Here is a 24,894-nt window from a genome sequence, read left to right on the forward strand (position 1 = left end):
ATTTCATTTTTTTTCTCCTTATTCATGTTCATGTTTGTTTAACCTCTTCCTTGCCTGATGAAGGAATCCTTTGGTAGGCCAGGAGCAAAATGATTCAAAAATGAAAGTCTCAATTCAAACACTACTGAAATAAATATAATCCTGAAAAAAAAAGGGAATCAAAATTCACATTTAGGAAACAAATCTCTACTCAGACATCCATAGGGAGAAGGCCGTGTCAATAACCGCAATACGGTGTAAATTAAAGCCCTGTCCCTTTTTAGGCACATATATTAAAAGGGGCAAGATTTCAACTACATCCTGGATGCTGCCATTTTGATACCACTGATTTTTTTCCCCTGAAGATGCATCCAACTCCTCAGCTGCTGTACTTCAACAAAATATTTAACATTTTAAGAGTTAGTTAGATTTTAAACTTTGGGCGAATTTCCCAATTCCCTGTAACATTTTAATGTGTCTACCCTAAGGATGCCGTATACTTTTAAGGTGGTTATTTGTTTGTAGGGCAATTTCCCTTTTTTTTCTGAGTTCTTTGGGACCTCTCAAGATCATGCAGCTAAATTATGAGCAAAATGTTTGATACAAACAACATAGTTTCCTGCAGGAAATAAAAAAAACCCAATAAAATAGGGACCTTGCTCTTCTCTTTTAGCTTAGTGCAGCAATTTTACCAGCTACAACAGAAAAAAGGAACTGAGGATTTTTTACCTCAGGAACAAGAATCACTCTCCTTGCAACCTACGTGGGCCTGCTCCTTCCTGTAATTTGGAAGCTACGGGTTTATTGATGCAAAACAAGACATTCACGGTAACGGTTTGTCCTGCGATATGATCATGTACAGCGACCTGGAGGAAATTCACATTCTGAGGTCATTATTTGCCAGCGTTCCTCCTCTCCGACTCAGTGGCAGTCAACAAATGCCTTTGCTATTTGGAAAGAAAATCATTACGTAGCTGTGACCTTGCATGTGACATCTAATCTCCCCAGAGTCTGGCTTTTGACAGCCAAAGCATCCTGAATATTCAACCATCTGGTTGTTAACTCGTACTGTTAAAATGTACTTCAGGGTTACAAGTCATAAGCAGCTATGCACAACATATCTGACACAATTCCTCTGTGACTTTCCCTGTGTAATATTCTTGTTTTTTCTCTTTGTCACAAGACTGTTCCCTTCCAGGCAGAAGGGGGGGAAAAAACCTCTCATCTTATTCCATTGCCTCGGAGGATGCCGCCAATATATACCTCCTTCTAACACTATACAGCTTTGGTTCATGTTCAAAAATATTTTATCTCAGGCAGAAAATGTGTAACACAGCAACAGAGCCTCACATGTAGAAGAAGGCCCTTGTCTAATCCACAATTCTCAATATATGAGAGAGTTATGAGAAATCAGTTGATGCTTAAAAAAATCAAAAGTGAATTACAAATAATAAACCAACTGAGGGACCTAGATCATTCTTTTACATTGTGTTTTAAAAAAGGTGTGTTAAAGCTTGGATTAATCTTATGAGAAGCGGGGGGGGGGAATTGAAAAGTAATCAGGCTCTAGGACATTGTTTGAATGGAGTAAAGAATAAGATTGTTAGAAGTAAAGGGGAGGAATCTAAAGTTGGTTTATTTGATCAAAGTTAAAATAGATGTGTTGCTATTTCTGGACTTTTGGTGACACTAGGATTGAAATGACAATGCTTTATAGATTTATTCATAGCTAGGAGATGGGACGCGGGATGAAGAGATCATTGACTGTAAATTAAGAAGAGTTACTGAACATTTTTAATTTGTGTTTATGAAGATTGGAAATCACTTATTTATATATTGCTTTGCTTTTGCTTTATTCCCCTTCCTTCCTTCCTTCCTTCCTTCCTTCCTTCCTTCCTTCCTTCCTTTTTTCTTTCTTTCTTTTTTTCCCTCCCCCCTCTATTAGTTTTTACTATTGCAATGATAAATTTAATAAAATTACTTTTTTAAAAAAAGGTTAGCAACTTTCAGCTGCTACCAACTCAGACAAATTTTTCAGTCCTGGCAACTCCCTGTGTGGTCTAAATTTATAAAGAGAAAGGAGGGTCATCCTGAAGAAATGTATATTGTCTCTGATAAATGATTACATGGGAAAGAGGACTATTTATAGGCCACATAGATGAATCTGAGATAATAAGCAGACAGTTCTTCCCAGGAGGGGTCAAACTTCCTATCACAATCATTCTAGCATCTCGACGGCAGACTGCTCTATTCTACCATGCAAGATTATGTCAGTGGCTACATTTTCATGTTATGTCAACATTAAAATCAAGTGCAAAACCAGTTGTGATTGGTTTCTTTTCATTTTTAAAAAGTGATAGGACACTTTCTTAATTGGTTCAGCACATACCTCAGGATCTCTTGTGGCCAGCTGGACTTTACCGACCCCTCACATCCTGGACATCAACTCTGTCAACTCCTCCCCTTGGGACGCCACTACACGGCATTGCATATCAAAACAACTAGACACAGAGACATTTTTTCCTTGTGCCATCACTCTGCTGAACACGTAATCCTCACAGTACTGTATTGTGTCTAAGATATTTACCCATGTTGTATGGCTGTAGAATAATAACAACAACAACAATAACAATAGCAACCACTGTTCATCATCATCATCATCATCATCATCATCATCATCATCATCATCATCGTCATCATCATCATCATCATCATTATTGTGTGAGATTCTTTGGTGAGATTCACAGCCTTTGGGGCTGGTTGGTAGCTCAACAGCTCGAGTCCTAACCAAGGACCTAGGCACTGTTAAGGTAACGTCGGAGGATATAAGCTGTTCCAAGTAGGCTGTTTTTTTGTAGAATCAGAATGTTCAAGTCAGGCAAATTTAGAATTTCCAAATAGAGGGGTAGCCCTTTAGGTATTGCTCCAAGGGCTCCAAATACAATCGGGACAACACACAATTTCTTTTTCCACCGTTGCTCAACTTCAATTTGCAAGTCCCGGTACTTTGTGATTTTTTTCTTGCTGCTTATCTTCAATTCATGCATCTCCAGGTATTGCAATGTCAATGAACCATACTTTTTTTTTCTTTTCAACTATTGTTATGTCAGGTGTGTTGTAGGCCAAGTGCCTGTCAGTCAGAATTCTGAAGTCCCACAAGATCTTGACTTTCTCATTTCTCCTTCTCTAAAACCTTCTCAACCTGATGGTCCCAGTGGTTTTTGCTGTACTCAAATCCAAACTTTTGGCACAATTTCCAGTGAATGATCTTAGCAACGCAGTCATGTCATTGTAGCTAGTCAATTGTTGTTGTTGTTGTTGCTGTTGTTGTTGTTATCCTTCTTGACTTTCCTCTCTTATTGGTATTTTTATTATGATGATTATTATTACTCTGTTGCTTTACATATAAATGTAACTCTCATTCTGCACCGGAGACAAATTTTTTGTTTGTCCAATCATACTTGGCCAAATAAAGTCGTTCTGTTCTGTTCTGTATTCCTCTGCCTTGTAAAAAGTGAAAGAAAATTTTCAAACATTCTGTTCTACTGAAATATTTGAAGACATTCAACTAGGACTATGTAGAATTCATAATCTAGAAACCTTTTCTATTTGCATTCCATTTGGGGAAAAACTGAGACAGCTGCTAACCTTCTGATGTCCCACCCCCACCCCCACCCCCATGGTGTCCTATGTTCAAGACTGCTATAGATGCAACTTCAAAGCAACCCCAGTCAAACTGGTCTGGTCCAAACCTAGAATCACAAATTTTGTTTGACTCATGTTGTACTAGAAATTTGAATCACCAATCCTATTTATTGATTTGATTTTTATCTCACCGTGATTACTTTATAAGAAACTCAAAGCAGTGGACATACATAATATTCCTTCTTCCACTTATTTTCCCCACAACGACCCACTGAGAAAGAGAGTGACTGACCCAAAATTACCCAATGACTTTCATGTCTAAGATGGGACTAGAACACAGAGTCACCTTGTGATCAGCCAAAGTCAGCCAGTTGACTTTCATGCCTATAGTGGGACTAGAATTACAATCACCTGGTGATTGGTCCAAAGTCACGCAGCCAGCTTTTTTGCCTAAGGTGGTACTAGAACTCACAGGCTCCTCCTGGTTGCTAGGCCAGCACCTTACCTAATACCCCAAAGGGGCTCTCAACAGCTCCTATAAGATCCAGTAGTTAGCCATGTGAATGGGAGATTATGTAAATTACAGTTAAAAAACATATGGAGAGTTTTGCTCCAAAAATCACTTGATTTGCATTTCGGTACAAACAAAGCTTACCTAAATTAAGTTTCCCCAATGCAAACACAAATTGAAAGACATCAGGCTGCCCAAATCCATTATCCTCTTCCTTTGCACATCTATTTGTTAAAAGTATGCAGGAAGGCATAATAGGGCAAACTGCACACACAATTGACATTGCATCCGGGAAAACCTGTTTGCAGTCAACATTAAAGAGAAAAGGGTGATTACAAAATAATCCACTGGAGCTTTGGCAGTTGTTGGTTGGGTTTTGAAACAGTTTGCCAACTTTATGAAGAAAGGGGCCAAATTAACTCAAGGCTGGAAAACTGAGAAAATGAGTAAAATTGAACTTGACAGATCCATTCTTCCCAACTTTTTCCTTCGAACACTGCCCGGTTCATTTACTCTAAGTCATCTGCAGCTTGACTTGCTTATTTTTGAATTACCTGAGGTCTTTAAGCTCCAGGGACTATGCTCATTTTCTAACTAGATCATGCTACAGTGTAAAGAAACGCTGACTGTTCTGCAGTGGACTGCAAAAGCATGGCCCCTGCACGTTTCTTTAAAAAACAGCATAGCATAGCATAGCATAGCATAGCATAGCATAGCATAGCATAGCATAGCATAGCATAGCATAGCATAGCATAGAATAGAATAAACAGAGTTGGAAGTGACCTTGAAGCTCTTCTAATCCAACCCCCTGCCTCGGCAGGAAACCCTATACTACTTCAGACAAATGGTTAGCCAACATCTTCTTAAAAACCTCCATTGTTGGAGCATTCACAACTTCTGGAGGCAAGTTGTTCCATTTAACGCAGTGGAGGTCTGGAGGTCTGCAGTGTTGTCAAAGAGGGTTCGTGAAGGCTTGAAGAAATGTTATGATTTAAATCATAAGCAAGGAACTAATCAATAAACTAAGCAAGAAGCGAAGCAACCTGGAATTAAAGAGAAACTTCCTAACAGTGAGGACAATTAACCAGTGCAGCAACTTGCCTTCAGAGATTGTAGGTGACTTTTAAGATGAGAGTGGACAGCCACCTATCTGAAATGATATAACGTCTCCTGCTTGAGAAGGTGGTTGGACTAGAACACCTCCAAGGTCACTTCCAGCTCTATTCTGATGGATGGATGGATGGATGGATGGATGGATGGATGGATGGATGGAAATCTTGAGTTACATCTTCATGGTCTGTGGCCATGGTCTGTGGCCACAAAACGTATTTAAATGTAATGAAGAAAAGGTTGAGAACCACTGGCCTAAGGCACAATTTCTGGACTTCAGCTCCTATAATTTTCCAGCTAGCATGCTGGCTCAGGAATTCTGGGAGTGGAGGTCCCCCCCACCTTAAAAGTTGCCAGCATTGAAAAACATTGTCTTAATGCATTTAGGTCTAATTAGAAGTTTCTCCCAAAATAGGTCAAAGCTTTTTTTCTCTCCCCCCTGAATCCCATGTTGGCAAACTAAGCAATGTCATAAATCACGGATGTGAAAGGCGCAGCTCAGGATCACATGCAATCCAAAAAAAAATTGCTTTTGTGATCCCAGATCCTGTGCAAAACAGTTGGAACCAAAATCAAAATCTCTTTTTTTTTTTTGCATTGGGGCTATTTATTTATTTATTTTCCACATTTCTGAACATCCATCTCCCACGAAGAGGGACTCTGGGTGGTGTACAATAAAATGTTTTTTTTAAAAAAAATATAAACTTGGGTGTCCAAACTTGGCAACTTTAAGACTCATGGACTTCAACTCCCAGAACTCCTCAGCCAGCCATGCACAATGTCTGGAAACGGCCTCTGGCCCAGCATGTTTTTGGAGTTGTCCTTTGACATGCTGTGGAAAGCCTTGGATAGTCCTCAAACGGGCAAATGTACTCCCACCTCTGGGCATAAATGTGCCAATGAATGGATATATCTATGCCATAATTAAAGGCATTATGCTTGCATGCCTTTGGGGAAAGAGAGAAGTCAAGGCGGCTAAATTGCCAATTCTGTGAACTGAACTGAACACAACTTTCACTGCACGCTTGTGGCCTGAGGTGGAAGGAAGAGAAACAGGAGACTGAAAATTCAGTGGTGGTAGTGGGGGGGACCCTTAAAATACAAGACAAGGCAAACCAAACGAAAGGAGGAAAGCTTGTTATAGAAAACAATATTTTCTATAACTTCAGGATTTCTTCTCCATTAGTTCAATGTTATACCAAGAATTTGGAATTTGGGGCAACCGAATCTACTTTTACCACGTAGGGATTTTTTATCATATTTTGAAGTTTCATTGAACCTCACGTGGGAGGCACAGAACCAAGCTTTTAATTTTTTTAATAAATATTTTTATTGTACATTCTTCTTTATAATACATCACATTTCCAGTTTTGCAATGACAGTGTACTGGCTAGTCCTTTTTGAGTATACAGAGTTTTATACACCCTGATTGTAACCAATATTCTCTTAATCATACATTTATAGTCTCTCTTAAATACATAATGTTGTGCATCATAGTTATAAGCATTATTTTCATAATTGTACCATAACATTCGATATATTTATCTCTCTCCTTTCCCCTCTCTATTTCTTTCTTCCTTATCTTCCCTTTTCCTCTTCTCTCCTCTCTTCTCTCTCCTCTTCTCCACTTCCCTCTCCTTCCCTCTCTCCTACTCCTCTCCTCTTATCCATTTCCTTCTCTCCTTTCCCCTCTCTAGTTTTTGGAATTTGGGGCAACCAATTCCACTTTCATAACATAGGGATTTTATCATATTTTTAAAGTTTTATTTAACCTCACGTAGGAGGCACAGAACCAAGCTTTTTAAACCAGCTCTTCACTGCTGCTTAGTTTATATGGTGCTTTTGATTTTATTTGGTATGTTTTTATTCAATTTTGGGGGGCTTCTATTTGTTTCAATTCTTGGGAGAGAGTGGGAGCACTGTTAAAGAAGGAGACTCTGAGTTCTAATTCTGCCTTAATTTTCATTTCATGAAATATCATACATCTCTTACAGAGCCAGTTTTGACCTAGTGATTAAAGTGCTGGTCTAAAAACCAGGAGACGGTGCGTTCTAGTTCCACTTTAGACACGAAAGCCTGCAGGGCAATCATACAGTACTTTCTTAGCCCAGACTGTTATGGTGGGGAAAATAGGAAGAGTAAGAAAGTTCACTGCCTTGAGTTACTTATAAAGTAATAAAGGCTGGATACATATTAAATACATAAATACATCTTTTATGGCATGTGGCAATGATGAGGATATCTTCAGAAATGATGGATATATTTGATTTATCTTTCTGGTTCATGGCTGAAATCCTAATTCTATTTATTTGTATAAGTAAGAACCATTTAAACAATCACTGAGAATTGGTAACCTAATTCTGGTTCAGCAATGTTATCCCGAGACCATCAAAAATGGAATTAGAGCCACATGGATATCAAGGGCTCACTCTATATCAGTGTTTCTCAACCTTGGCAACTTGAAGATGTCCGGACTTCAACTCCCAGAATTCCCCAGCCAGCATTCGCTGGCTGGGGAATTCTGGGAGTTGACGTCCGGACATCTTCAAGTTGCCAAGGTTGAGAAACACTGCTCTATATTTATGTTGAAGTCCCACTCAGAAAATCAGAAAATAAATCAAATCTCATGAAGTACTGCTCGATTTAACGACCATAATTGAGCCCAAAATCCTGGTGGCTAAGACAAACATTTGCTAAGTGAATTTTGCCCCATTTCACGACCTTTCTTGCCACAGTTGTTAAGAGAATCATTACGGTTGTTAAGTTAGAAACACGGTTATGAAGTTAGTCTGACTTCCCCATTGACTTTGCTTGTCAGAAGGTCGCAAAAGTGGATCCCATGACCCCTAGCACGCAGCGACTGTCATGAATTTGAACCAGTTGCCAAGCATCTTAATTTTGATCACGTGATCATGGGGATGCTGCAATGGTCGTAAGTATGAAAAAATCGTCATAAGTCACTTTTTTCAGTGCCCTTGTAATTTTGAACAGTCACTAAACCAACTGTTGTAAGTCAAGGACTCCCTGTATATTATTCAATCCAGAATGTGTCAAAAGAGGTAGCACTTCAAATATAATGCTTAAAGGAAATTAAGCTAAAGGTAAAGGTTCCCCTCACACATATGTGCTAGTCGTTCCCGACTCTAGGAGGCGGTGCTCATCTCTGTTTCACAGCCAAAGAGCCCATGCTGTCTGAAGACGTCTCTGTGGTCATGTGGCCGGCATGACTAAACACCAAAGGCGCATGGAACGCTGTTACCTTCCCACCAAAGGTGGTTCCCATTTTTCTACTTGCATTTTTACATGCTTTCAAACTGCTAGGTTGGCAGAAGCTGGGACAAGTAATGGGAAATCACTCCATTACACGACACTAGGGATTCGAACCGCCAACCTTTCTGATCGACAAGCTCAGCGTCTTAACCACTGAGCCATCGCATCCCTGTAATGGAACCTATTTACCTGCAAAGGAGCCTTCTAAGCAACGTTGTTCAAAAAGAGCAAACTCCCCCTTTTCTGCCTCAATTGTCAACTGCCCTCCTCTGTGGAGATGTCAGATTGAAGCAGAGCAAGGAGAACATCTTATCAGTAACCGTATCACCAGTCAATCTAAAGCCCTGCTTTTAACCTTGCCAATTATTGATGACCCAAGGTGGGAAAGAAGAAAAAAATCAAGATCTACCAGAGAACAAGTGGACAACCATGCAGGTAAGAGCTGAAGCACCTCCATGCTTTGAGACACACAGAGAGACAGCAAAAACTAACATCCTAAGTGTCTCATATCATCGGATACGCTCAGCTACTAAGAATCAGAATAATGGCCAGTTAAGAGGAAGGAAGCCCAATGTATGCTTTTGCCTTTGATCCATGGAAGCTCCAGCGAGCTATGGATACATAAGAAAGGGGTTGTTGTTTTTTTACGACTCAGCCAAAATGTTTACACAACATTTTATACCTCTCCTTCCCTATCCCAATGTTGCAGGGAGAAGTTTCGCCCCTCCAGCTGATTCTTAGAATGAAAAAAAAAAAGTTCCTTCCTCACCTTGTAGTAGAAGACAAAGAAAGCACACACATAAACATACACACACACACACAGCCCATTGTGTGCATGTCTAAGTTGTTTGTGCAAAGTGGCAGGGCTCAGTAATCGGATCCAAGGCTTCCCTCTGTTCTCAGCAATATTGTCCGAATGCCAGATTTTTCCAAACTGCACCCGAGTTAACGTTCCAGAAATATAACAGCCGAGAAAGCACATTGCCTTATGAAATGCTGCAGAAATATCAAATGCCTCTTCAGAGTTAGAATCCAGAACAGAGGCAAATTTTGCTTGGGGTGGGGGTGAGGGTGGGGGGGGGGAGAGAGATGTCCAGGAAAGAAATAATAGATTGACCTACCTTTTCAGCATACTTGAATCTGACGTAAAACCAGCTTGACTTAATCATTGTTTCTGTTTAGAAGAGTAGAAGGAATAGGTAAGGTTTATGCAGTTGTGCGTGTGTGTGTGTGTACGGAAAGAAAAGCAAAACCCAAGAAGATCTCAAGAACAAAAAAAAAAACAGATGAAGAAGAGAAGGGAAAAAAATATATATGATTGTTCCTTTTGCTCAGATAGCTCTTCACCCGCTTGGAGAAGGCAAGCTGGGTTTTTTTGCCTCTGTAGATCTGCTGCTTGAATGCTTCTGTCTGCTCTCCGTCAGCTTGGCTGCCTACCAAGAGACTTCCACAAACGGACTTCATCTACATTCCTCGCAAATGGCACATGTCAGTAAATCCAAGAGGGCTGGCTTCGGACTTGGCAGTGGCCCAAAACCGTGACCTCTCTTGGCAAGCTGAATAATGAATTCCATCACTTCCCTCCCCTCCTCCAGACACAGATTAACACCTGGCTAAACATTATTCTGACAACCAGCAGGCTGAGCAGACTTTGGCTGGCCGTCCGGAAATAGCAATAGCAGTAGACTTATATACCGCTTCATAGGCCTTTCAGGCCTCTCTAAGCGGTTTACAGAGAGTCAGCATATTGCCCCCAACAATCTGGGTCCTCATTTTACCCACCTCGGAAGGATGGAAGGCTGAGTCAACCCTGAGCCGGTGAGATTTGAACCGCTGACCTGCTGATCTAGCAGTAGCCTGCAGTGCTGCATTTAACCACTGCGCCACCTTGGGGTCACTTGAACGCCCCCCTTCCCCCCGATGCTCCCCGTGTCCCATCTGAATGGGAGAACAACAAACAAACATCAGAGGGAGTTGGGAAGACCATCTGTCACACAGACCTTCCTCCTCTTCTTCAAAAAATAAACGTAGAGATAAGCATAACCCACAAATATAAAGAATGAAGAAGGAAGCATTGATCTCCCTTCAAACCTATTATCCGGGGTGGTATATACTTACCTTCCCTACCGGTTCACAAATGTGAGTGCTCGTATGCTCGCACGCACCACCTCCGTGCATGTGCACAGCCTTCCATGCATGCACTTTTGGCAAAAATAAGGGCCTAAATGGGATGCCATAGAGCCGGGGAGGATAGACAGGGCCACCCGCGATTTCCGCTACCGGTTCGGGCGAACCAATCCGAACCGATAGAATACCATCTCTGCTATTATCCTTTATCCACTTCTGTTACTAAAATTTTGATATTGAAAAAGGAAGAATCGATCTTCAGTCCTTCTTTTTATTCCCCCCACCCCCAACTCCGGCTTCGATTCCTGCATTCTTACTCATGGGCCAAGCTTGAGATGAGCCACGTTTGGAAGAACAGTGCCAGACAAATTCAATCTCATTATTTCTTTAAAAAATAAAGAAAAGAAGATCATATATTTTGCATCATCACCAAAGCCCACATTTAATACATAAGGGATGTTAAAGCTTTGTCTTAGCTTAAGCCAGACACCCTTCCTGCTAATTCCAGATAAACCCCAGTTAGTCTGCAGAAACACAGGCTGTAACTGCTTTCCTCTCCTGCTGCTTGTGAGAATCAAGTACAGTTGCTGTCAAAATATATTCTCCATCGAATGCTCCTACACCAGCAATTCATGTTACCAGGGCTGTGTACACAATTATTCTTATCACAACCAAGAGTCACTCAAACTGAGGAAGAAGAGCATGGCCAAGATTTTATAGAGCCTGGCCATAATTGGCTATAGATAGTCCTTGACTTACAACCATTCACTTAGTGACTGTTCAAAGTTACGACAACACTAAAAAGTGACTTTTTAATTTTTTGTTTTGTTTTTACAAATATATCAAATCAATGTGTGAAGAACAGTGTGGTACCTGGGTATTACACGTTAAAATACAAGTAAAACTTAATCATAATTATTACATAAAATCAACTTATGTTTTTCTAACAATAATACACATTTATATTAGGTTGCAATCTATCGTTATGCAATTATTCCATGTTTTCTCTTATTGTTACTTTTATACTATTATATAAAAATGTATACACTAATATTCCCCCTTCTCTTATTTCTATCACTTATTCTAGCTTTAGTCCTGTCACCCTTTATTAAAAGGCTTTTTCTTTCTATCCTGTCTAATTTCTAATCACGTCACCGAACTAAAAAAAAATAAGAGAGAGAGAGAGGGGGGGGGGGAAACAAATCAGAACAACAACAACAACAAAAGAAATCATCTATCCTTTGTCTCTTGCCTGCTTCAGTACTTTAATTGCTATGCTTTAAAAGAAAGAGAGAGAAAAGCAAAAGCAAATCAGAACAACAATAACAAAAAAAGAGAGAACCATCTATCCATCATCTCTTGCCCGCTTCAGTATTTTAATTGCTATGATTTTTTTTAACTTGGCTCCCAAATTCCTCTCTTGGCTCTCTATTTCTGTCAAAATCTTTTTTTTTTTGGCTATCCAATCTAAGCAATGACTTCTGATTGGTCCTCACACTTACAACCGTCACAGCATCCTCACAGTCAGGTGACTAAAATTCAAGAGCTTGGCAATTGGAATGTATCTATGATGGCTTCAGTATCCCAGGATCGCCAGTGGTAACTTCCCCGGCTAGCTTCCAACAAGCAAAGTCAATGGGGGAAGCCAGCTTCACTCAACAACCATTTTATTAACTTAACTACAAGTGATTTGCTTAACAACCATGGCACAAAAGGTTGTAAAATTGGGTGTGACTCGCTTCCTTAACGAGGGAAATTCTGCCCTCAATGGTGGTCATGTCGAGGATACCTGTATTTAGGATCAGGCAAACAAAATCTCCAGACAAATTGTTAAGAGGATAGATCTGAAACCAGGACATATGAATTCTAATTCTTCCTTAGGCATGAAAGATGGCTGGATGACTCTGGGTCAATGTACTTCTGCTTGAGTGAAATAATAAGTCTAGCAAATAAATAAAAGACTTAACATAACTATTACATTATCCACAGTAGGAGCCAAAGTACTTTGAGAGGTGGTGTGAGATCATTTTGTATATTTTCTGGTCTGATTTGAAAATGTTAAGGTGTCTATGGAGATTCTCAGTCATCCAGATCATGTTTATCCCAAAGGTGCTTTTTTTCCAAAAGGCAACGACTTTGTTTTTCCTTGAAGATGTTTTGCTTCTCATCCAAGAAGCTTCTTGGATGAGAAGGGAGACATCTTTAAGAAAAAGTCCAGCTGCCTTTAAAAAAACACCTTTGGGACAAGATGTTAATGTACTTGGAGTAGACCTCTAATGATCTCAAAGCTCATATTGGATGACAAGGATGAAGTATATTTCAAAAATTGTTCTTACTTCCTGGCTTATATAGAATTAAATGGAAATGGAAGGAATAAATCCAATGAATTTATCTTCTTCTCAAGAAAGGAGAAAGTCTAATAGTATCTTGGTGATGGATCATACAGTAATTAGAGAAGTAATTGTACCCTTCTTTCTCTTTTCCTTTTCCTCCTTCTCTATATGCATTTATTTAACCCATTTGTTTTGCATTCTTTACATTTGCCCTAGAACAGGGCTCTCCAAATGGTGACTTTAAGACCTGTGGATTTCTACTCCCAGAATTCCTCAGCCAGTCATAATGGCTGGGGAATTCTGGGAGTTGAAGTCCACAGTTCTTAAATTTGCCAAGTTTCGAGGGCTCTGGGCCTAGGTCTTCAGGAGTCTTCTTTTGAGGTGAAACACGTACAGACGACAAGAACCAGCAGTTTACAGTTTCTTAGAGAAAGGAGGGTTGGAGGAAATGTCCATCTGGGTTCAGTTCCAAGTGGGGAAAAAGACCCTGGAAACATGGAGACTGCTTGGAAATATGGCTTTTAAAGGTGGACAGGACCACTTGGTTTGAGATCCTGGGAGGAAAAAGGGAAGAGATGCTGAGAGTACCCTGGTTTTATGCCCTCTCTGGGCTTTGGAATTTGAGCTTGTATTCTGATTGGTTGTCATTCTCCCATGAGGCCATGCAGGGGCAACTCTGTAGGCTGTCCTGAGTCCCAGGCTTGGTTGAGCCTTGCTGGGTGATGTAATCTTCCCAGGTGCCATGTGATGAGTTCTCTTGCTAGATGAGTAGAGGGCTAATCCGACCCTTGTTGGATCTTGGGTGAGGGCATTTGCCTATGAATAGACCTAGTTATCTCTTTGTCTCCTAAGTGCAGGACATCTGCTGTGGGCCATTGAGAGGGTGGGGACTATTAAGAGTGAGTCTTGTTTCCTTTAAAAAAATGTGTTTCTCCATTTCTCATCCACGGAAATATAATATTCTGCCTTTGTAATATTTCCTTTGTAAAAAGTCCAATGAAGGAGCTTCAGGAAAAGAAATACCATTTCTCATTAAAATATCTGGGAGGGAAAACAATTATTCACATCTATATTCATAGCCTTCTTCCTTGTTCTGGCACATTCCCATTTAAAATAATCTAATTCTGTAGCCTGATGATGATAATGATTTACAATACGGCATACCGGAAGCATTGATTTCAAAAAATAAGGTACCAGCCCTGAAATGTATGTAAAACAGCTAGCGGAGGAGAAACAACAAGAAGTGACAGATGTGACTATATATCAAACCCAAACAAGAGCAATATTTCAATTCCATCCTGTTCTAATGCTCTCCTAATTGTCAAATCAGTACACACACACACACACACACACACACACACACACACACACAAGCACTGCTCACATCTGTCTCTGCCTTGTTGCTAAATAGAAGATGGATCTGGAATTATGCTGTGATTAAAGAGTAGAAAACCATATGTCCCAACTAAACCCTCTTTAAGCTCCTACGGTGTTTTCCAAAGAATAATGAGGTGTATTAAGAAAACTATACAAGTGCTGCTTGATCTTGTGGATTATATTCACCAAGATCGATTCCCTGGAAGATAGTCCAACAATTCGGGGAACTTTGGCAATGTTCTCAGTTTCAAATCCCACCTTCAGAAAAAGGGAAAGTTGAGAAAACGATTGGATTTGAAGCCCCACATCTAACAGGTAGGGACCAAGGGTCTACTCTTTCCATACAACACGTGAATAACTTACAGCAAGGCTTACACACACACACACACACACACACACACACACACACACACGTGCATCATAACCCCTGGTATGCCCAAATATGGGAGGAAGCATACTGCTTCCCTTTTCTGTCTATCAGCTCACTCTGGGAGCCATCCAGGCAGAAAGCCATTTTTTTTATGTTGCCTTGTTATACATTTGTGTTGCATTTGTGCTGATAAATAAATCTCCCTTTATTTATATATACACAGTATGTGTAGTGGTGGGATTCAGTCGGTTCAGGCGAACCGGTTGTTAAAGTTCTGTGCTGCCCCACCCCATGCTGCCCATCCCGCCCAATCACTCCTCATCTTCCCTGCTTGCCCGGCGTAGCTGCTGTTGCTCTCTGTCTGGCTCCCTCGCTTGTCTCAATCACATGGTCTCTGCGGGCCAGCCAGCTTGCCTGCCTTCGCCGCCACAGCTGAATCCTAAACCGCACTCTCTCTGCAGCCCAGCTGAGCGGCCCTAATTTGCCTCGGTGAGTCTGCAAGCAAGCCCTGAATCTTGGCCTAGCTGCCTCCCACAAGGCCCAGCCAGCTTGCCTGCCTTCCGCCATGGCCTACGACGGCTTTGCGACTTTCTGACTAGCAAAGTCAATGAGGAAGTCAGATTGACTTAACAACTGTGTTACTAACTTAACAACTGCAGTGATTCACTTAACTCTGCCAAGATAGGGAATAAAATGGGCTAACATTCACTTAACAAATGACTCACTTGGCAACATATAATTTGGACTTTAATACAGTCTTAAGTTGAGGACTGTGTGTGTGTGTGTGTGTGTGTGTGTGTGTGTGTGTGTGTGTGTGTATACAGTATGTATGTTGAAATGTATTTGAATATTAGTATTGAATATTAGTAGCTCGGGTTTGTAGTTGGGCTGTTGATTTGAGCTGTGAGCTTGGCAATTTCATTGGAAAAGTTTCATCACCATTCGAGGAGACATCGTCAGTGCGCTTTGAATTGTGCTTGCTTGTCAGAACACCCGTCTTCAAATGCCTTTTTATGTGATGCAAATTAGTATAGGTGTTGTTTGTTTGGTTACTTCCGAGTCATGTTCTGATTTTGGACTCTTTGATTGGCTGGTTGTTGTTACTGAGTCATAGTCTTTGGTTTTAAGTACCGCCTGTGTGATGTAAATTTGCATTGTTTGTTGTTTCTTTGTATACTTTCCCCATTGACTTTGCTGGTCAAAAGTCATGCTCTGGTTTGTATATATCACCTTGAGGGATGCGGTGGCTCAATGGGTAATATGCTGAGCTTGTCGATCAGAAAGGTCGGCAGTTTGGCGGTTTGAATCCCTAGCACCACATAACAGAGTGAGTTCCTGTTACTTATCCCAGCTTCTGCCAACCTAGCACTTTGAAAGCATGTAAAAATGTAAGTAGAAAAAATAGGAACCACCTTTGGTGGGAAGGTAACAGCATTCCATGCACCTTCGGCTTTTAGTCATGCCGGCCACATGACCAAGAAGACATCTTCAGACAGCACTGATTCTTCAGCTTTGAAACGGAGATGAGCACCATCCCCTAGAGTTGGGAATGTCTAGCACATATATGTGAGAGGAACCTTTACCTTTATATATCACCTTTAGGTGTCTGAAGTTTCACAAAAATCTTAGACTCTAAGTTTTAAAGTGGCCAACTGAGCCATCAACACCCGTGTCAATGAAGGACTTGAAATGAAAGCATCCAGACATATGGTCATCTACCTGCTACTTGAACTACCATGTGTATGGAATGCGACCACCTCTTTGGGTCATTGTCTATGGAGATTCTCAATCGTTCAGGTCATGTTAGTCTCAAAATCACTTTTTCCAAAGGCAACTGGACTTCCTTGGTTTTTTTTTCCTTTGAAAACATTCCACTTCTCATCCAAGAAGCTTCTTCGGTTCTAACCAACCCTTCCCCCTTCAAATATTCCCTTGGAATCTGCTTTCCTCTGCATTCAATTATTTACCCCCTGTGATGGCTAGAATAAACCAAATCAGAAAGATTCCTCCTCAATCTGGATGGGTGCACCACAATCGATACACATAGATGCCAACCATTTCTTATAATGTGAAATGAACAGTTCTCAATCCATTTACCAAGAAAAGATAGGAGAAAGAGACATAGATTTGAATCCTGGAGTCTACTGTGTTGGGATTTCTACATCGCATCTAGTATCTGTAGTAAAAGCAATGGAATTCCATCCTGGAATCCTGGGAATTCCATCTATACAAAAAAAAATATGTGGGGTCAGGAGAAAAAAAATAGGTGGTAATCAGAAGTGGGCTGCTGGGGGTTTGCAGGGGTTCAGGAGATCCTCTAGCTAATATTCTGTGCAGTTTGGAGAATCCCCCAAATCCCACTCCAGGCTGGCCCCTTCCAGCCCATCCCACCCCTCCCAGGAGTCCCCACGCAGCCAGTTTTGGATGCAAGTAAGTGCAGGTCACACACGAAGGTTTGGGGAGGGCGAAAAACAGGCCTACCGGAAGTTCAGGAGCGCCAAAAAGGGGCTCATTTCTGGCCTCCAGAGGGCCACTGGAGCCTGGGGAGCCCATTTTTTTACTCCTGGAGGCTCGAGGAAAGCCTCCGGAGCCCAGGGAGGGCAAAAACGCCTCCCCCCCCCGTCCTGGTGCAGGAGGCCAACTAGGCCACACCCATCATGGCCATGGCCACCATGGCCACGTCCGCCCAGCAACGGGGCAGAGAATCCCTTGCTAAATTTTTTGAAGCCCACCCCTGGTTGTAACATTATAAAAATATCTGAAATGATTTTGATTTCCACCTGAGATCAAGTTAAGTACTGTCATTGTAATTAGCATCATCACACTTACAGAGAGAAATGTCGAAGCAGCTGGTGGGTTTTGAATAAGGCAGAACAAGACGTTAGACAGCTTACACAAGATAAAGATAATAATGGCCATGACAAGAGGACGCAATAAGGTTTTCCTTTCCTTTATTGACCACTGTAAGACCTCTGACTCTGGAGATCACGCCGGGATGTGAAACATATTCAGGCTAATGGGTCCATTAAAACATTTCATAATTCTTCTGAGAGAGCTTTAGAATAAACAAGAAGGTGCTACTGTTAAAAACTGAGTCTGAAGAAGCAGAGAATAAGGAAGGGTGTCAGACAAGGGTGCATGTTATCACCATAAGTCTTTAACTTACACAGCGAATATGAGGACTGTGCATGAACTTAAAACAGTCCAGAAGACCTAAAATGAACCTCGTGAGGGCACAGTTCTAGTGCACTACTCATTAAAGCAGTCTCCGTTTTGTTTTCAGGCTTCCACACATGACCTGAGAAAAGATGCAGCGGCTTTAAGAGGCCCAATGACTTTGAATAGATCAATCTCTATCAGTCATCTTTTTTTGTCAAATTGGGCTGCATGAATGAACCATTAACAGGTGCTGTGCTCATGTAACAGCTGAAGCACTTCTTCCTACACAATCTTGGGAGTCTGCAGTTGCAGGGAATGCGCAGTGATGGCAATGTTTGAGAAATTGTGAGAAAGGGGGACCCAAGGAGTTGGAGTTTATCCAAGAAATACTCTCTAGATATGAGAGAGATGGAAAGAAAGTGTTTTCAAGAGACTCTGCTTTAATTAATTCATCACCACTGAGTGGGTGATTTGGATTGATTTGATTTAATTCTGTACCTGTTTACTTGGTTTTGCCAGCCACGCGGGGTTTAACAAAAAGGCAGAATGGAATGAACTGGCAAGAGTCACAACTTGTAGTCAAAGCATTAACTATTGGAGATATGCACATGACAATAGTTTGTTTGCTAATATAAGACTCAGAAGAGTTCATAATAAAAGTGAAAAATGGAATATGAAAACTCTGGGTTGACGTTGACTATTGAAAGCACAAAAGTAATCTTTGTGAATATGCTTAGTGAACAGACACTAAGACTGATAAATAATTTTGTTTTCTAAAGCTCAGGAATAAAAATGAACAATGTCCTGGTGAGTTAAAGAGAAGAGTAACGCTAAAGAGAAAGTCATGTGTCTCATTAGTAAAAACACATTCGTGACAAATGAAGGTGTTTCTACGATAACAAATATTACCACAATTAAAGCAATGATCTTCCAAGGCTTTTTATGTGATTATGAAACCTGAGCACAGTGAGATAAGAGTTTTTGAGTTATGGATTTAGAGTTGTTGACTGAAGGTAAATTTGTAGCAGTGCCAACTGTCCATGACCACACAGATAGACTTTCTCTGGAATGACCTGTCTCCAACCTAGTTCTTCAGATCTTCCAATGGTGCATCTTCAACACTGTAATGAAGTCCAAGACATTTTGCTTTTAGTTGTCCTCTTCTTCTGTTTTTTCTATGTTTGTCAGCATGAAAGACTTCTCGAGAGAGCTAGAACTACTATTGCTATTATAAATACTACAAATATCCTTGGCCAAATAAATCATAGAATCATAAGGCTGGAAGACACCTTGGGGGTCTTCTAATAGTCGAACCTCCTTCTCAAATAGAAAACCTTAGATCATTCAGGACAAATGGCTGTCCAATCTCTTAAAAATCTTCAGTGATGGAGCATCCACAACTTCTGGAGGCTAGCCGTTCCACCAATTAATTGTTCTGCAGGAAAAATTTCTTTTTAGCTCCAGATTGGATCTCTATTTAACAAGCTTCCACCAATCACATCTTCCCTCAAGTGCTTTAGAAAATACATCCAACCTCTCTTCCCAGTGACAGCCCCTCAAGCACCAGAAGACAACTATCATGTCATCCATAATTCTTCTCTTTGTTAAGCTAGACATACCTAGTTTCCTTAATTGTTCATCATGCGGTTGAAGCTCTAGATTCCTTATCATCTTTGTTGCTCTTCTCAGCACTCTTTCTAGAGCCTCAGCATCTTTTTTGAATTGAATATAGAATAACAGAGATGGAAGGGACCTTGGCAGCCTTCTAGTCCAACCCACTGCTTAGGCAGGAGACCCTACACCACTTCAGACAAATGGTTGTCCAATCTCTTCTTAAAGACTTCCAGTATGGGAGCATTCACAACTACTGGAGGCAAGTTGTTCCACTGATTAATTGTTCTGTCAGTAAATTTCTCCTCAGTTCTAAGTTGCTTCCCTCCTTGATTAGTTTCCACCCGTTGCCTCTTGTCCTGCCCTCAGGTGCTTTGGAGAATAGCTTGACTCCCTCTTCTTTGTGGCAGCCCCTGGGATATTGGAACACTGCTATCATGTCTCCCCTGGTCCTTCTTTTCATTAAAGTAGACATATCCTGCTCCTGCAGCTCCTGAATTGGTGGGACTGCTCTCTCAAAGTAATTTAAGATGGATTGCTCTCTTAAAGGAATTAGCAGTGACCAAAAACTCACATTCTATGAGCATATTATGTAAGCAGATGATGGACTAGGAAAAAACATCTGTTTAGCAAGGGTAAAGAAAATTGAAAAATGAGGAGACTATACAGGGCATAAGATGAAAGGAGCGGATGAAAAAGTTAACTGGAATGTTTTTGAAAGCACTGCAGAGGATTATCACCAGATATGGATTACGATGATGAAATGTCCAGATACTAACTGGGGATCAGGCTGATTTGAGTGACACCTAATTAATATAACTAGAATTTCATCATTTTCCTCTTCCAATCAAATTAGAGATGTCAACTTAGTGGGAAATGATGGAGAGGCTCTTGGGATCACACTAGTGGATGTTATAGAGCACAGGATCACGGATTTTGCATTTCTTATTTGCAGCTATTCTGGTTGGAGATGATTCTGGTACCAAATATATAACAGAATAACAGAGTGGAAAGAACCAGAATTGGGAATTGGATCAGGATTGGGAAATCCTTCCATATACAATGGAACACTGTTACCTTCCCAACAAAGGCGGTTCCTATTTTTCTACTTGCATTTTTACATGCTTCCGAGCTGCTAGGTTGGCAGAAGCTGGGACAAGTAACAGGAGCTCATTCCATTATGCGGTGTTAGGAATTCGAACTGCCGAACTGTTGACATTTCTGATCGACAAGCTCAGCGTCTTAGCCACTGAGCCGCAGCCTCCCTCTTTTCTATTCAAAACATAGCCCTTATTGAAATTACAGCAATCATTTCTGGAGTCACACCAGTATGTATAAATTAACACGGGCAACTTTTATTTATTTATGCTGCAGATGCTGCCCCCTTACACTGTGACAAGTCTCCTTATAATAAGTAGCCACCCTTACTCTTTATCCTGAATAGAGCTACCGTAAGCATCACTCAGTTCTTTTGCATGAGAGAATTGAAAGGGAAAAATTCCGTGAATCTTCAACCAACCCAATTCAACCTCGGTTTCTAAAGGTTATCCAGAAGAAGAAAACCAGATTGCATTTCCATAAAGTATTTAGGTTGAATATGTTTCCAAGGAAATGGGATTTTACTATGGAGAAGTGTTCTGACCCCCTCCTCCGTTCAGTAACGAAAGCCGAGACAAGGGTAAAATGGAATGTCCTTTAATTAGCAAGTCCAGACTCTTGGTGGCTGAAAGCCAAATAAACAAACCAATAAGGATTTTGGCAGCAAGTCCGAGAAACCTTGGCAGCAATGCAAACAAACTCTGGCAGCAATCCAGCCTGCCAAGTTCGTTTCTCTTTAGTCCCAAACGTTGACTTCTGCAAGAAGGGTGTGGCACAAGCAGTCACTTTTATAGTCTGGGAGAGGAGCTTAATGACCATCAGCTGAGCATAATTACCTCCTGTAATTACGTAGTTGTTCTTGACACCGAGTAGCCCTTCGACGGCGTGCATCCCGGAACAACTCATAGTTGGTTTCTGGATTGCTCTCTCTTGTCTCCTCCCCAGTGATCCAAGGCTCAGGTGCCACCTGGTGGCCAACCAGTCTCTCTGTTCCCTGCTCAGAGTCAGAACCCTGTCCAGGGTGCTCCACATCCTCCAGGGCCGACTCATAGGGCCCTTTGCTGCCGGAGTCTGGTGGCAGCTCCAACAGCTCCTGCCAGGCCACAACAGAGAAGCAATAAGGAACTGTCTCCCTTTTATATATAATTGAACTTACTCCTCGTCACTTCATTCTGCTTCCATCCAGAAGTAATCTCAGCTTCAGGATGCAAATCCAGTTGCAAAAACTGGTCAGGGCCAGTAGCAAAACAACGCTATAGGGCATTGCGCACCAGAATGACTAGACACATGGACAGTTTTCCCCCCGAATGCCATCACTCTGCTTATCAACTAATCTCCACAACACTGCAAATAGTTTACCAAGAATGTATTACTATTATTCTTCTCTTCCTTCCTAGTATCTATCTCTCCCTGCTTATGACTATAACCATGTTGCGTGTATCTTTCAATTTACATTGTTTTATTTGTTTCCTAGTATGATTTGATAGCTTATTAGTAACCTTGACTATCATTAAGTGTTGTATCTTATAATTCTTGATTAATGTATCTTTACATGTCTTTTTATGTACACTGAGAACATATCCACCAAAGATAAATTCCTTGTGTGTCTAATCACACTTGGCCAGTAAAGAATTCTATTCTATTCCATTCTATATTCTTTGAGGAGGAGGTTTGCCTTTGGCACATGGAAAAAGTTGTGCAGAACTCAATTTTGCAATTGCTTCCCTGTTTCTAAACAGATATAATTGTGGGTGGGTGCTCTCATTTTAAAAGGAAGGAGAAATAAAATTGGCAAACTCCAATTTGTCCAAAGCTGAATGGGACCACTTAGAGTCGACCATTTAACCCGACCTCTTGTTCAGACAAGAAAATCATCTTAAGCAACCCTGATAAACAGCCATCCAGCTTCTGCTTGAAAACATTCAGTGTAGGGGAGTTAACCATCACTCCAGTTCATCTGTTAAACATGCTGTTGCCATTAAGACGGTTTCCATAACATTCAACCCAAATGTGCTTGCCTGTTATACTTAAAATTACTCTGATTCCTAAATGGAATATCTCTCTGAGACAAGAGAGCCATGTCTCTCTTTATAGCTCTTCCCCAGGAACTTAAATAACGTTACAGATTGAAAGGCGAAGAGATATTTTGGGGTGTGCCTCTGGAATACCAGTTGCAACTGGTCCAGAGTAGTTGGGTCTTTTTTGGATTGAGTAGCTTCTCTCTGAAGTTGCTATGCAATTCCATGTGAAGATAACTTAGAGAGGGCTGTAAAGCACTGTGAACCAATATATAAGTCTAAGTGCTATTGCTATTGCTATCATCAGTGTGAGTAAGGGTAGAGTTAGCTTCCTGTTTATATACAGTAATTTGTCCCACCAGTGTTCATGGGATGTGGCGACTCTTTCTTTTTCTTCCTTTCTTCCTTCCTTTCTTTTTCTTTTTCTCTTTTCTTTCTTTTTCTTTCTTTCTCTTTCTTTTTCTTTCTTTTTCTTTTTCTTTTCCTTTCTTTTTCTTATTCTTTCTTTTTCTCTTTCTTTCTCTTTCTCTTTTCCTTCCTTCCTTCTTTCTACTTGTTTGCTGATTGAAAGGAAATGTTCCTCTTTCTAGTTGATCTGAATTATCCATCCCAAGTTGGAGCTACATTTCTCTTAGTGACACAGCATTCCATTCTTTGAAATGGATTGGAAGCTTATCAAGGAGATCCAGCCTAGAACTAAGGAGAAATTTCTTAGCAATGAGAACAATTAAGCAGTGGAAGGGCTTGCCTCCAGAAATTATGGGTATTCAATCACTAGGCATTTTAAAGAAGAGATTGGACAGCCCTTTGTCCGGAATAGGGTTTCCTGCTTGAGCAGGGGTTTCAAATAGAAGACCTCCAAGGTCCCTTCCAACTCCTTTATTCTGAGTGAGTTAGCAGTTTATAACATAAACAGCAACTTAGCTCAGGAGACGAGAAGCTTTGGGAAAGACTTTGAAATTATTCAAAGACCCTCCGCCTTAATTAATTTACCATAAACGAGGATGGGAAATTCTTCTCCCTTTTTTCAAGATTCAGTATTTACTGGCATTAAAGATACCTTAAGAAAATATAATGTATAAGTAAAGTTTGCTCCCATCAGAGGAGACCAGGAGGGTCCTATGATGGGAAACATAAAGGTTTAATTGACAGTAGGTTGTTTCTTCTTCTTCTTCTTCTTCTTCTTCTTCTTCTTCTTCTTCTTCTTCTTCTTCTTCTTCTTCTTCTTCTTCTTCTTCTTCTTCTTCTTCTTCTTCTTCTCCTTCTCCTTCTCCTTCTCCTTCTCCTTCTTCTCCTTTTTCTTCTTCCTCCTCCTCTTCCTTATTATTCCTTCTTCTTCCTTCTTCTCCTCTCTCTTTCTCTCCTCTCTTTTTCTATAGTTCTCTCCCTCCCTCTCTCTTTCTTTATTTTCTTCTCTTCTCCCTCCCTCCCTCTCCCAAGCAGCAGGCTCAGGAAAGGAACAAAGAGCCCATATAAGAAGTCTGACCTGATCTCCCACAGATGGGGCTTGAATTTCAGCCAAGGGACTCATGTGACACAAAGAATGCTAGTTACCCGTTCCCAATAGGTGCAAGGCTTCAAATAACTCATTCAGAATACGTTGTGTACTTCCAGGGTAACAACTGGCACCTTATATTCCCCTCAAAACTGCAAGGGAAAGCACCATAGTTCAACTTTCATCCTGCAATCTGAGTGGATAATTTAGCTTCCACCTACTCACCTTTGCTCAGCCTTTCAATGATCTGCTTCCTCTGGAATGTAGAAATGACTTGGATACCTTTCATCAACTCAGGAGATCATTGGAGAAGGATGAAGACCCCAAATGGGCCTTTGGGGGGGAGTGGGTTGCACTGTTAAAAGGTTAAATGCTTCCTTAAGTTTCTATCAGGCATCAATTTTGCAAATTTACATCCCCCTTTAACCTGTTCAAAACTCAAAACAAGTCTGAATTCTATGGCACGTTCCAATCTTGGGTTAAAAAGAAAGGGCTGATGGGATCCTTTTGCATCTTGATCTAGAACAGGGATCAGATTTCTTCCCTCTGCTGCGGCTCCCTGCTGCTGGTCGGCTCCACAATTGATAGGGTTTTCGGTTAAGACAGGTAAAGGAAAAAGGATGCCCGTGCAAGGAGAAGACTCTATGGTGGGGGAACCGGATTTCCAGTTGGCTCCAGAATTGAATTGGGCTTTTGGTTAGGACCTTTATGGTTCTTTGAGTGTTTAAGGTTGCCGGCCCCTGATCTACAAGATGGAGGGGAGAATACCTATAGCAAGGGAACCTCTTCTT

At 41.0% G+C, this 24,894-nt stretch overlaps 1 protein-coding gene across 5 annotated transcripts in view; it reads right to left on the minus strand.

Moving 5' to 3' along the window:
• The window catches only part of AUTS2 (activator of transcription and developmental regulator AUTS2), a 1,079,640-nt gene that overhangs the window by 781,944 nt on the left and 272,802 nt on the right, over positions 1-24,894 (minus strand). For 2 of the 5 annotated variants that reach the window (XM_087717197.1, XM_087717196.1), the window contains exon 1: positions 9,637-10,030. The exons of 1 other annotated variant lie outside the window; for it this stretch is intronic. In XM_087717197.1, the coding sequence (XP_087573323.1) occupies positions 9,637-9,684 (48 nt within the window). In that variant the 5' untranslated portion in view covers positions 9,685-10,030. Of the gene's footprint in view, positions 1-9,636; positions 10,032-24,894 lie in introns of those variants that run through there. 2 more of the 5 variants (XM_087717195.1, XM_087717198.1) reach the window with 2 other exon arrangements.

The sequence above is a fragment of the Thamnophis sirtalis genome, unplaced genomic scaffold (assembly GCF_051295495.1).
Source record: "Thamnophis sirtalis isolate CommonGarterSnake01/CBP01778 unplaced genomic scaffold, rThaSir2_p1.2 scaffold_6, whole genome shotgun sequence".
Lineage (NCBI taxonomy): Eukaryota > Metazoa > Chordata > Lepidosauria > Squamata > Natricidae > Thamnophis > Thamnophis sirtalis.